The sequence below is a fragment of the Bos grunniens genome, chromosome 2, assembly GCF_055505025.1.
Source record: "Bos grunniens cultivar Pamir isolate PY7600 chromosome 2, Bosgru_T2T1.0, whole genome shotgun sequence".
NCBI lineage: Eukaryota > Metazoa > Chordata > Mammalia > Artiodactyla > Bovidae > Bos > Bos grunniens.
In genome coordinates, this window is record NC_141166.1 from 118015092 (window position 1) to 118029736 (window position 14645).

At 38.9% G+C, this 14645-nt stretch overlaps 1 protein-coding gene across 1 annotated transcript in view; it reads right to left on the reverse strand.

The window, feature by feature from the left end:
- Nucleotides 1-14645, reverse strand: part of PDE11A (phosphodiesterase 11A) — a 427416-nt gene that overhangs the window by 357478 nt on the left and 55293 nt on the right. Inside the window, exon 2 of the mRNA XM_086359943.1 lies at nt 11457-11615. Within this exon, the coding sequence (XP_086216069.1) occupies nt 11457-11615 (159 nt within the window). The remainder of the gene's footprint in view (nt 1-11456; nt 11616-14645) is intronic.

The window sequence follows — 14645 nt, forward strand, 5'->3', positions numbered from 1 at the left end:
TACTGAATGGAAGGAAATATTTGCGAATGATGTGACCGATAATGGGTTAATATCCAAATATACAAACAGCTCACACAACTCCATATCAAAAAAAACAAATAACCTGATTTATTAATAAAAATGGGTAGAAGACCTGAAAAGAAAATTTCCCAAAGAAGACATACAAATGGCCTACAAGTGCATGAAAAAATGCTCAACATCCTTAATCATCAGAGAAATGCAAAACCACAAGATACTGCCTCACATCTGTCAGAAAGGTCATCACTAGAAAGACCACAAATAACAAATGTTGGTGGGGATGTAGAGGAAAGGAAAGTCCAGTGCACTGTTGGTGGGACTATAAATTGGGGCAGCCACTGTGGAAAAGACTATGACATTTCCTCCTCAAAAAATCTATAGAACTACTGGATGACCCAGCAATTATACTGCTTGATATGTGTGCAAAGAAAATGAAAACAATAATGCAAAAAGATACACACACCCTAATGTTCATAGGAGCATTATTTATAATAGCCAAGATATGAAAACAAGCCAAGTGTTCATCAACAGATAAATGGATAAAGAAGATGCGGCACGTTGGCCATAAAAAAGAATGAAATTCTGCCATTTGCAACAATATGGATGGACCTAGAGGGAATTATTCTTAGTGAAATAAGTAGACAGAGAAATACAAATACTGTATATATCGCTTATTTTTGAAATCTAAAAAATAAAATAAATGAATGCATATAACAAAACAGAAACCAACTTACAGATGCAGAGAACTAGTGGCTGCCAGAAGGAAGAGGAAGGGGGAAGGGGCAAGACAGGGGTTTGAGACTGAGAGATACAAACTACCATTACGAAATAAATAAGCAACAAGGATATATCGTACAGCACAGGGAAATATAGCCATTATTTTTGTAATAACTTTAAATGGAGTATCATCTATTAAAAACACACTGAATCACTATGATGTACACCTGAAACTAACATATTATAGATCAAATATGCTTCAATTTTAAAAAAATCTCACACTCAAAAAAGAAAAACAAAAAACTACCTGAACCAGTAATCCTAAATTTGAACCGTAGAAAATTGTAAATGTTTTTGACCTACAAAATAGCGATTTAATGTAGCTATCCCATGATGAATCCTAGATTTATTTATAAAAAGTTCATTAGTTATAATTTTATTATAACATGATTTTGGAAAAAACTTAAATGCTGAGGGATGATTAATAAATCATTGCATAATTACATGACAGAAGATAATGATACATAGGAATTGTGCCTTGAAAAATCAAAGCACAATAAAATGTCATGCATACTTTATAATGCTTTATTTGTAAGTAAAAATAAAGAAATATAAGGAAATACATCAACAATATTAACAATATTCTGTCTGCAAATTAGGATGATAGGTGATTTTATTTTTTTAATATTTGTACTTTAAAAATGTAATGTTAGTATTACTTTTATAATTAGAAAATAATATTATCATGAAAGGAAAGGAAAATAAACCAAGAAAGACAAATATGCTCAGATCAAAGGTAGTCATTTGGAATTATATTCTTTTTTTAATTAAAAAGAATTTGACTTAAGTTTTCAAATTCCAATTTAAGTATTTCATCATTCTAAGGTGAAAAAAGTAACCTTGTTCTTTTATTCAGACAACAAAACACTACTTATTCAAAGATATTATGTCTTAATTTGAAATCTCCAGTAAACAAGAATTCACAACACCCTGTTCTAGTTCTTTAATAATCATTCTTCTTTCCAACAAGTGCTTATTTAATTCTAATCTGTGATTGCATATCACTCTCCTTTATCCAAGCCCTGTATAAATCTGAGATAGAGTTTATGAGACAGTTTTATTTTATTTTTTTGTCATTTTGCACTTTTAGAAGTGACTTCACTATAAGACTGTTTCATAACCTGCCAAATATTAAAAGCCATGGACATACTGGTCTCTGAAAATCAGAATACCCTGAACTCCTCTCAGCCTTCCACCTTTTCCTCCCATGTGCCCCAGAGTCCTGTCTGTCCAGCACTATATGTCAGCAGCCTGACCATGTCAGGTCAAGATCATCACATTTTCATAACTTTTCCAATTCAGGTGATGGTAAATTGATCCTGTACTTACAGCTCGATACCCATGAGAAGATGCAGTACCAAGATATCTGAGGTGAACGTAATGGACAACACTTTTCTGTACTTCAAGTGCTTAAGGCAGCCTAGAGGGACACACATCTTGAGTGAACATCTGAAGTTTAGAGGGAAAAGAGATTCAGTTGAGGAGTCCATCACAGTTTACCATAGGTACTGAAGAGAAAGCTTTGGCTCAAATCTTGCTCCAGCCTAGTGAAAGATCCTATTGTACTGCAAACATTTTAATCTTACCTAAACTTAATTCAGCACAGTCGTATGAATAAAAGTTACAGGAAAAAAATGGTTGAATTACCTTAATTATAAGAATTATATTTCTAATCACTACTTGAAGTTATATACTCACATATTTACTTTGTTTATTGTCTGTCTATGGAGAAGGCAATGGCACCCTACTCCAGTACTCTTGCCTGGAAAATCTGATGGGCAGAGGAGCCTGGTGGGCTACAGTCCATGGGGTCACAAAGAGTCGGACACGACTGAGCGACTTCACTTTCATTTTTCACTTTCATGCATTGGAGAAGGAAATGGAAACCCACTCCAGTGTTCTTGCCTGGAGAATCCCAGGGACGGGGGAGCCTGGTGGGCTGCGGTCTATGGGGGTCGCACAGAGTCGGACACGACTGAAGCGACTTAGCAGCATACCATAAGAACGTAAATTCTGAAAGGGCAGGAATTTTTGGCTCTTATTAAGCAGTTTAACCCCCATACTTGGAACAGAGCCTCAAACATAGTAGTATTTACTAAGTAGACACTCAATAAGTAGTGAATGAATGCATAGCTCTTTCACAATGAAACATCATTTGGCCATTAAAAATGATGTTCGGATTAATGACCATTCAAAATCCCTCTGATTCTGCATTGTAACAGTTACAGCCCTGTAACTTACTTAGTTCATTTATTTATATCTTGCTCATTCAGGTCCCTGCTAAGTGCAAACTACCGAACAAGGTTCTGCAAAGTATATGGAAAGAGACAGAAAGGGCAAGCACTTATCATCTCCTTGGTAACTCTTAGAAATACAAAAAGAGAAGCTCAAAAAGGAGGAAGTTACAAAAGCCAACATATGACACTGTAATTTTTGCAAGGGACATGTATATCTGCCAACATACCAAACATTATTTGCATCTGAAATACAAAATACACTATGTAGGTATTGTCTTTAATTTTGTCAACTGGTGTGTCATTGATTTTCTTAGCTCCTAAATATTTAGTCATTATATCTTTGCTCAATGAATGGTTAGTTAAAATCCAACTGCAATCACTGGGGTCATCTGAAAAAAAATGTTAAACTATAAAACATTAGGAACTACTATTAAGGAAAAATAATAATCACTTTTGGAATAGTGCCTACTTAAGATGACAGGATTTGACTTAAACCTTGAAAGAGGATGAAGAAGAGAAGAATTTCGTGCAGTCAGATAAGAATACAAGTAAAGGTATGGGAGTAGGAAACACATGACCAAACTGGGGCAGAGTGACCAGTTTTTTAGAGCAATAACCCTTAATCTGGGCCCCAGCAGGCAGACTCCCATTCTTACCCCACCATTAGATCCTGCCTAAGGATAAGGCAGAGAATAGTGCTGAAAGTCTGGGACAGTTCTCCAATAGGAAAAAACGCCCTTAAATTTAACCAGAGTTCTGACAGTTACTCTATTAGTAATAGTTTTTTTCTTGTAAATCTTGTTTATTTCTGAAATCCTCAGTCAGATTTAGTCCAGGGAATACACAGAACATAAAACAGGTCTCTGAAGCTCTGTAGCTTCACAGTGATCCCCTAGGACCTGGATAATAGATGTTAAAAGGCAAATAGTACAGTGACTAACAGCTTGAATGTAGATAAGACAGTACAATTAACAAGTTGTATTATTCAATCCACATTTTTCCAGGATTGAAATCTTATTAATGAAATATAACTTGAAATCAAGAGCTGTATTCCAAAACTTTTTAAACCTTTTGTCAAACACTGATTTTTTCATTCTAATTTTATTGCAACAGTTTTGAAAATCTAACTTAATTGGACTATAGACAGGAAACAGGGGGAAATGAGATGAGGACCAAAAGGCCACATGTTCAAATTAGTTCGTTTGAACTACTGCTCGTTCAGTATTTGGGTATCTAAACGATAGCGCAGGATTACGAGAAAACACATAAACCTGCCTAGCAGAGTTATGGAGAAGGCAATGGCACCCCACTCCAGTACTCTTGCCTGGAAAATCCCATGGACAGAGGAGCCTGGTAGGCTGTGGTCCATGGGGTCGCGAAGAGTCTGACACGACTGCGCGACTTCACTTTCACTTTTCACTTTCATGCATCGGAGAAGGAAATGGCAACCCACTCCAGTACTCTTGTCTGGAAAATCCCATGGACGGAGGAGCCTGGTAGGCTGCATGCAGTCCATGGGGTAACGAAGAGTCAGACACAACTGAGCAACTTCACTTTCACTTTTCACTTTCATGCATTGGAGAAGGAAATGGAAACCCACTCCAGTGTTCTTGCCTGGAGAATCCCAGGGACGGGGGAGCCTGGTGGGCTGCCGTCTATGGGGTCGCACAGAGTCGGACACAACTGAAGCGATTTAACAGCAGCAGCAGCAGCAGCAGCAGAGTTATAATACCACTAGCCACACATGTAACAAGGTTTTTTAAACACAATGATTTGAAAAGCACTTTTGAAAAGTACCTTCATAGAGAAACTAACTCTTTATAGGATGATAGAAGAAACCTGTCCATCTTCACTTCCTTAAGTGGATTTTATTAAACTGACTAGTAATTTGGGGATTGTCTATTATGGCAGAGTTGGAGCTTACAGACACATCTAAAGGCTTTCTGAAAAAAAAATCAATTCTATACCACACCAATTCCATGCAAGACAAACATCTGCGAGCTGCCTCCACTCTTCTGGGACCACCAATTTGTTACCCCTATCAGCGTGATGTATCAACATCCTTCTGCCCCACTAATGTGAACTTTAGTACCTTTAGCACCATTGATATCTCACCAGGCTCCTAAACATTAGCCTTCATAAAACCAGGAACAATTTAAAAATGTAAGATCAAGAGCTTATGAAATCCTCACTCTGTCTGACTGTGGCTGTCTCAGGCCTGTTGCAAATAACAAAACTCCAGCTTCTGCAAGAGCTAATAAGACTCATTAGCCTTATCCATGCACCATCCTCAACACCAGTTGGCAGGGCAGCATCACCCGTAACAAGTTCTTGGAATGTGGCCAGTCCCAGGGCAGGCTAACTCGGATGGCTATACCCCAGCTCTGCAGGGTATCTGAACATGCTGGCACGAAGAAGAGCAGCAGGGTAGCTGAACACTCTGAACAACAAGCTGGAGAAAAGTGATCACAGGCTAAAGAAACCCTGTGAGATAAGCCAGAGAAGGACTTCAAGCCACAACTTCTTATAAGATGGTCGTTGGAAAGTTGTCAGAAAGCATTTAACAGGAGGCTTCCTGTGTGCTGTTTTGGATCTGTCAGGAATTCTCTGCTCCTTATTAATTCCTGAATATTCAGGAATTAAGAAGGGAAGCAAGCCTCTCCCGGGACTGAGGAATCCAGGCATTTCCTTCATTAGCGTTTCTATATGGTGATAAGTACCCTCTTCCTTCTTGTGAACCATACGGTAAAAGTGATTGTTTACAAATCTCTCTCTTTAATATGGATTGCCTATGTTTTGTAAGTCTGGAATTTTAATCTTTATCTTTGCTGAGAATAACTACTTTGTAAGACAGTATATATGCCCACACCATGTTGATTAAAACACCTTTGCTCCATCAGAGCTCTGGTCCCCGTGTCTTTCTTTCTCTCTCTCTCTCTTTCAGGCTGATCCCCTGGAGCGCAGAGGCTCTCTGAGTTCACTTTCCTGCCCAGGCTTCTAAGACCCTCTTGAGAAGGTGCTCTGTGCCTTCACCCCATTGAGAGGGTGCCTGAGGCCTCCGTGAACAGAGCAAGCCCCGTGCAGGGGCTTTATTGGCTTTCTGTGTAAACCAAGGAATATCAGCCTCTTTCTCTCCTTTACTTTCTTATCATCGACTCTGGACCACCAGGTTCCGGTCAATTAAAGGACCTCAACAGAAAATAACTGCAATGGACATATTCCTCACTCAACAATGCCATAATAAACAGCTCCTCTGGGGCTCAGTTAATGACAAGCTAGGAAGGGCGGGTAAGAGCCCATGCTTATTTCCATACCCCAGGTTTCCTCTGTTGTGCCCATACATCTTGAGACATCCCAGATATTTGCTCCCATCCAGGTCTCATTATTTTATTTTGCAAGATAACACCTACTTTTACTCACTCAGGAATAAGGAAGTGATCAATTAATTGGATGCAAGGAGTCTAATCATACCACCTCAATCAGCTAGTGTATATGTATCACAGAAAAACAGGAACATATGCTGGAAATCATGAAGTGAACCAGGAAATTCTGATCATCTCTTGGGTATGATTTACCTGTAGGTGCACTAGCAACATGAATTGCCAAACTAATAATTTGCCATTATGTAACTTAAATTGTTAAATTATGTGCATGTGGTAGATTATATCTCATACAAACCCTGACCATAACTGATAACATTATTGCTAATTATGCAAGAACTTTAAATAACATGATGATTTAAAATAATTGAAAGCGAAGTTTTTAGGCAGAGCCAGGATAACCATCTGTCAGGTAGATTCCTGCTTTGGATGAGGACAGGGGTTGTAGGAAAAGGACTTGATGACCTTTCTGGGGGCCACCATCGAATATTACATGATACAGCACAGTCACTGAAGCATACGCATGTATAGAGTATAAGAAACACAATAGGATCCCATGCACGATTATGTTAGAGATGTAAATAGGCTAGAAATGAATGTACCACATTTAATTTTTAATTTATCCCAGGCAAATAACTTACCAATTCTCATATGGCAAAATGTGTTGGAATTACACCAAACATAACACAGCTGATAGTCTCCAGAAGTTGACATTTTAAGATATCAGGATATACAAATCACATTATGCTAAATGTGCAATAAATTTACCGCTATGCATATGAATGATGACATAGCAGTTATATGTATAAACTAAAATAACAAATAGAGTTCAAATTTTATTCATTTGGATTGGAGTAGATGGTGAGATTTCAGCTCATTATTGATAAGAGCTTTGCATCTATCATCTACTTAACTCCTCACAACAACCCCAGGAGGTCCTGAGGCTAGGAGGAATTGGCCTTAGCAGAAGGTCATTCTGCTAATCCGTGCCAGGCAAAGACTTGAACCAGCCTGGAAGGTCATCTGATCTGTGCCCCTCACCAACAGTGAACACTGCACTTTTGCTTCCCTCCCTTGTCTCCTTACTTGTAGGCAACGATGAAAATTTTGCTGCTGGAGTTGATACTGGTAAATGTGGGAGGAGGTTCTCTGAAGGCTGCCTGGCAGACTAAGGAAAACTAATTTGAGTTTTTAAATGTGAATTGAACAAAGTTGGCAGGTGTCTGTGAGGAGAGGTATGGGTATGCTGCTCCCTTTATAAATGGGCTCAATATATCTGAAAGCTATTTGATAACTTGAAATAAGAGCTATAAAACTTTTCTTGCTCTTTGACTCAGTAATTTCAGTCTCTGGAATACACCTCAAGGAAATAACACAAAAGAAAATGGTAATTTGTTCAAGATGTTCATTCAGGAGTTATTTGTCTTAGTGAAAAACTAGAAACAACCCAAATTTACAGTAATAAGACAAGAACTAAGCAAGCTAGATTATATAGACAAAGAAGAAAATTCATAATCCCTAAAAATGGCAAATGAAGGCTACATTTGTATGTGGACACATACGTAAGAAATAACTTTAAATTAGAAAGTAGAATACAAGTTGGTATAAGTATAATCTTGTACAATCAAGTAAAACAGTATGTGTATAAACAATCATACAAGAGGACTGTAAATTTATAAAGAAGTATAGCCCTCATTTTGTTGTTGAAATTTGGACAGTGGAACTGGCACATAGATTGTGCTTAATAAAAACTTACAGACTTATATTATACAAAGGTAATCCTTTAACTAAGACCTGACTGTATCTCACATAGATTAACATTGCATCAGTACAAGCTAATCTTTTGCGAAGACTTACCAAGTGCTAGGTTCTCTTCCAAGTTCTTTCCTTGTATTTTCTCATTTAATTCCCCTATTATCTCAGGAGATAAGTATTTTTATTATATTCTCTCCTAAAAGGAGGAAATTGGAGCACAGAGAAGCTAAGTAACTTGCCCAAGGCTACACAGGCTATGGCAGAGTTCAAATTTCAACCCAAGGACACTCGTCCCCTGGAGGAGGAAATGGCAACCCACTCAGTATTCTTGCCTGCGAAATCCCATGAACAGAGGAGCCTGGTGGGCTACAGTCCATGGGGTCACAAAGAGTTGGACGTGACTGAGCACCCAAATCACCGCCACGCTCCCTATCTGGCCTGTATGACCCATTGGGCCACAGTGTTTTCTCTTACATGAAAAAAAAAAGTATCTAGATCTTATTCTGTCCTGTTAATCATTTCTAGAATTTATTTTCTGCTTTTCTTCCTCCCTGCTCCTGTTTGGTTTATTCTAGAATTCTTGCAGTAAATAACAATCACCAGATACAGCATTTGAGATAAAAATACTCTCCATCTAGTTGTCACTGTAATAATATAACCTATGTGCCCTAGGTGATTGATAGAGGTTTCTTTCCAAGAAGTGAGACTTGGGTAAGGGTTTTTAATCAGGTGAGGAAACTGTGGAGCCTGGAAAATAAAATGCTGCTGCTACTGCTGCTGCTGCTGCTGCTAAGTTGCTTCAGTTGTGCCTGACTCTGTGCGACCCCATAGACGGCAGCCCACAAGGCTCCCCCGTCCCTGGGATTCTCAAGGCAAGAACACTGGAGTGGGTTGCCATTTCCTTCTCCAATGCATGAAAGTGAAGAGTGAAAGTGAAGTGGCTCAGTCGTGTCCAACTCCTAGCGACCCCATGGACGGCAGCCTACCAGGCTCCTCCGTCCATGGGATTTTCCAGGCAAGAGTACTGGAGTGGGGTGCCATTGCCTTCTCCAAAATAAAATGCTACTTACATTTAAATTTCTTTAAATTTAGTAAATTTCTTACATTTAAATGTAAGAAATAAGCTGTCTGGGAATAAGTGACAAATATAGAGGAACACTTTGAAACTCTTTGGGAATTATGTTTACATTTGTCTAGTTTCTTATACTTTGCAAAGTGTTTGCTAGTGATGACCTTATTAAGCTCTCATGCTGTAAAATGGTAGACAGTCTAGTTGACCAAACAGGAAACTGAAAGTCAGAGTTTAAGTGGCTCACCCAAAGCAGGCTACTTGTCCTTAGCCAGGCTGAAGCTTGGGCCTAGCCCTCATTCTCAGCAGAGCAAAGCACTGATGCTGTTCTAGACAGGAACAAGGCCCTCTGCAGACCTTCCCTTTCAATTATCCAGAGTTTATGAAGTCCTAGATTCTAAGTACAAATCCACTGAGAAAAGTCCAGAAAATAAATCTAACATAAATGGAATCAGAGATGAGAATTAAATATATAACGGAATCCTCTTAAATGAAGGAGACAGAGTCAAAGCAAGACTAATATTTGTGTATAAACTCAACTATTTGGGAGATGCTATTACGTTTGGAAAAACCAAACTCAAATCCTCCTATAAGTCCTTTTTATGTCCCTGTGAAAGTTGCTCAGTTGTGTCTGATTCTTTGTGACCCCACAGACTGTGGCCCGCCAAGCTCCTCTATCCATGGAATTCTCCAGGCGAGGACTCTGGAGTGGGTAGCCATTCCCTTCTCCACTGTATATTCCCATCCCAGGGATTGAACCTGTGTCTCCTGCTTTGCAGGCAGATTCTTTACCATCCAAGCCATCAGCGAAGCCCATAAGTCCTTATAGGAGGTATATTATTATAAGACTGTCATCTTTGGTACAAAAGGAGCAAAATAAAATGTTTGTTCTATCTGCACATCCACGGAAATATTTGCATAGTGAATGAGGTAGATTACATTTTATGGGTTCCTAAACGGCATCACCTTCTCACCTAGCTTTGTCTTAAAAAAGCTTTCTTCAGAGGTCCGATCAGAGACCATCTCCTCCAGGAAGCCTCTTCAGAGTCTTCGAGGGAGCCTCGCTCTCCCTTTCCTAGGCACTCACAGCAGTCCTAGAATATCTAATTGCTGACCTCCCCTTCTTCCTTGTGCAGACCACGCAGCACAGCACGTCTGGAATTTACCTTTGCTTCTCATGGCCCAACACAAGTACTCTGCACCCTGTAGCTGATTATTGAATGGGTAAGACCTTGCCTGAGGTCCTATCACACAGTAAGACTTTATCAGCCTTTCCTGGGATTTGGGCTGTGTAAATCTGACTAGACAAATGACCTCTCAATAAAAGACTCTCTTAAAAGTCTTTTTCCTTATAATCATATTTTATGTTGACCTTCTATACCAGAACATTTGTATTAATTTAATGCATTAGTAATCAGCACTGGCAAACAGCAATCTCACAGCCAGAAGGTTAAATTATAAAGTGCTTTTTAGAATCAAACAGGAGTATGGCAATCATAAACCTAAACAAATTAACTTGAGGTTTGCTTTTACCACAGATTTTATAAATATTCCACCAGGTTCTATTCAACATGAATGGAAAGAGATTCGAAGCCAGAACCTCAGCTCTTTGAAGCGCTCTCTTTTAAAATGAGCTGGTGCAGAAAATACTGGTGAGAAAATTCAACATTTCAGAGCAAAAAGTACATCATTTCTACCAAGGTCAGCTGCTCTTCAGGGACAAAAATAATGTCCTTTTTATTAGCAATTTGGAATAACAATTAAATAACATTCATTTTATTGAGATTTTTATAGAAGAACTGAGAAAATAATTCTTCACAGTGGTTATAAAAATATAAGAAAAGGGCTGAGTTTCTGAAACATAGTAATCTTTTTATCTCCCCTATCTTCCCTTGGGCTGTGTGTGCTGGTATTATGATCCTCAATTAAAAAGCTTATTTATAAAGAATATAAAGATTAGGGAATAACAAGAAGACTCCTGGGGATTGCAATGAAAAGCAAGTTAAGGTGAAGACGAAGTAATTATTTTCAATTATACTACATTCTATGATATGGCAAAAAAAAAGCTCCCATTATATTTCATATAATAGGAGAAAAAGTTATTTGATTCATGAATGGTCTAATCCAACAGCTATTCGCATAATTCCTGTCCTTTTCAGGGAGAATAGCAATCAGTGATCAAGAAGAAAAGTACAAATCACAAAATACGCGCAGTCTTACTTTTTCATCATCTTCAGTAAATGGAGCACCCTCAGGAATCTTATTGATCGCTTGGGCCACGCCGATGATCTCACCGTCACTGCTTCGGATAGGCATGCACAGTAATGACTTTGTCTTGTACCCAGTTAGCTTGTCGATTTCATCATTGAATCTTCGATCCTAAAAATAAGACAAGAGAGGGCATTAATTGCATGTGCCTTGTTGTCAAGAGGGAGAGAGAAGTGTATTTTTGTCTATTTCTGCGTATAAGAACTTATTGTTGGGAATGTCACCTCACTGATTTTTAATAACAAGAACAGATTTGATTGCATGTTGAATTCACCAAAGGAGTATAAATGAAAACAAATCACCCCCATAGTTGTTCCCCATGGTAAACGAAAAGAGAAACTTTAAACCCCACCACAACAACATATCCAAACTGGGGGAGCGGGAAGTGTTTTTTATAGAACTTCACACTATGCTATTTACTAAAATATGTTATTTCACATAGACAACTGGCTACAAAGTATTATATACGAAAAATACATAATAAATTTATTAAGTATTATGAAAAAATGCAGAAAAGCACTACTTTTTTTCCAGTCAAATGATCCTGTGGGAAAAAAATAGAATGTATGAGCCCATACTGATACTTTTTAAATACTTTAAAAAATGTTTTTAATATAATGGGGAGGAAGGAGGTAACAGGTTTCTTTACAGAATGTTAGCTAAAAACACGGAAGAAATGATAAAATTATACAATACCTATTTTGCAACTACCAATGCAATAATGGATACAAGCAAGAATCATTAATCAACGATGCCAATCAAGATGCCAATACCATTAGGTGAAAAATTACTGTTAAACAAGTTATTCACTTAGTCTCAAAGTGCTATCCCACAGATTCCTCATTAAATTCAAAGAGGAAAAGATGTCTTTTTATTAAAAGATCTGATGGACATAAGATTTAAAAAATGATCAAACTTACCATCACCATTAATGGGACAAAATAGCACCATGTGCCTCCCTGATGTGGTGCTATAAGAAGGACACAACATCATCAAGAATGTGGGATGCTTTTGTCCAACCTCTGAATCTGATCATTCAGGAAAAGAAAATTAGGAAAGATGCAGATCATCAGTCGTTCTATCAGAAGCCTGACCTAGACTCTTCAAAAATGTCAGTATCATGAGAGATGAAATAAAGCCATGGGAGCTGTGCTGGTTTAAAGAAGACTGAAGAGATCTGAAACCTAAATGACATTGAAAAGTGTTGTGCAATTTAGGGGGAAGATGACTAGAGGAAGTTGAACAAGAACTTTATATATTAGGTAATATCATGTGTCAATATATAATTTCTTGGGTGTGATAGTGATATTGTAATGATGTAGGAGAATGTTCTTATATTTAGGATATGCATGCTAGAGTATTTTGAGATGAAATGTCATAATACCTTCAATTTACTTTCAAATGGAAAGCAAGAAAAAGGAAGGAATGAAAGAAGAGAAGGAAGGGAGGGAGGGTGGGAGGAAAGGGAAGGAAGGAAGGACAGAGTAAGAGAGAGAGAGCAAAGACTGGCTCCTGATAGGGTGCTGCTGTTGCTGCTGAGTCGCTTCAGTCGTGTCTGGCTCTGTGCGGCCCCATAGACGGCAGCCCACAAGGCTCCCCCGTCCCTGGGATTCTCCAGGCAAGAACACTGGAGTGGGTTGCCATTTCCTTCTCCAATGCATGAAAGTGAAGAGTGAGAGTCAAGACGCTCAGTCGTATCCGACTCTTAGCGACCCCATGGACTGCAGCCCACCAGGGTCCTCCGTCCATGGGATTTTCCAGGCAAGAGTACTAGAGTGGGGTGCTATTGCCTTCTCCGCCTGACAGGGTAATGGGGGCTAAAAACATTCCAAGGAAGAAGACAAACTGGATCCAGGCTCACTGTTTCAAGCTAGGGGCTGAACTGAGTTCTCTCCCAGTACTCTTGACATTTCCTTGTTGAAAGAGCCTTAAAAATAAGAAGCAAAGCACTGTCATCTACCACCATCTGGAACTGTGAATTTTATCTGACTGAGGGCCTACGGAGGCTGGCTGTGGACAAACTGAGAGCCCCCAGGGCAAACACTGTTGGCCTTCTACGAGTGTTGTGCTATCCCCACAATCAAAAGGCCTGGAGCCCTCTTCTACTAAGGCCTGATTCTGGTCCAGGACTTCTGGAGGCAATTCTAAACCCTTAGTTAGGAAGAGAGGAGCCCTAAAGGAGAGACAGAAATCAAAAGCCAAGCCAAGCAAATCGCCTGCTCAAAATGAGCCTGCAACCAAACTTTCAGAAAAACACTAATTTGCATTACTACTTCTGTGCTTTTCGTTCACTTAGGAGCCACCATGTATCAGGCTGTGAGCATCATCCTGGCCGTCATGGCACATGCAGTCTAGCAGGCGAGGCAGGTGACAGGTATACAAATCTATACCATATATTGTGGTAACTGATAACGAGTAAGAGAGCAAGGTTCCATAAGACAGACTCAAAAGAAGGGATCTACTTTTCTGGGGATCAAGGAAGGTCTCTCTGAAGACAGGACAAGTAAGTTCAGACTTGATTCACAAGGAATAATTTGTCAGTCAAAGAGTGGTGGGGAAACTTTCCGGGAAGCTGAAACGTTGCACATGTGAAGGTCCAGAAGCAAAAGAAAGCTTAGTAGTTTCCCCAGACTCAAAGGTCAAAGGCCAGAGAACAGGAAGCCAAAGGGAGAATGGAAGAGGAAGGCAGGAGCCAGGGAGTGCCAAGTCTTAACAGGACCAGGCAGGAGTTACATTATTCCTAATGGAAAATCACCAAAAATCTTGAAGCAGAAGGATGCGATGATTCATTTCAGCACCCAGTATTCTCTGAAAGCATCATCTCAGTTTATTTGTTCTCCTGCCACTGGTATATAAGATCTAAGACAGAAAAGCTTTTGTCTCTCATTTACTACCTCATACTGGCATTAGAGGTACTCCACAACATTTTTCCTGAGTAATAGAACTTTTTTCTAAAAACTATATTGCAATTATGCAAAATATTAGAAAGTTAAAAAGGCCCTGAGACTCCATCGTATTTCACTTCTTGGCATATATTTAGAGGTACTATTACACATGCACCATAGAGAGATGTACAAATGTTTACTGCAACATCAATTATGAAAAGAAAAAACCTGGAAGTCATTTGAATGGTCAACAGAA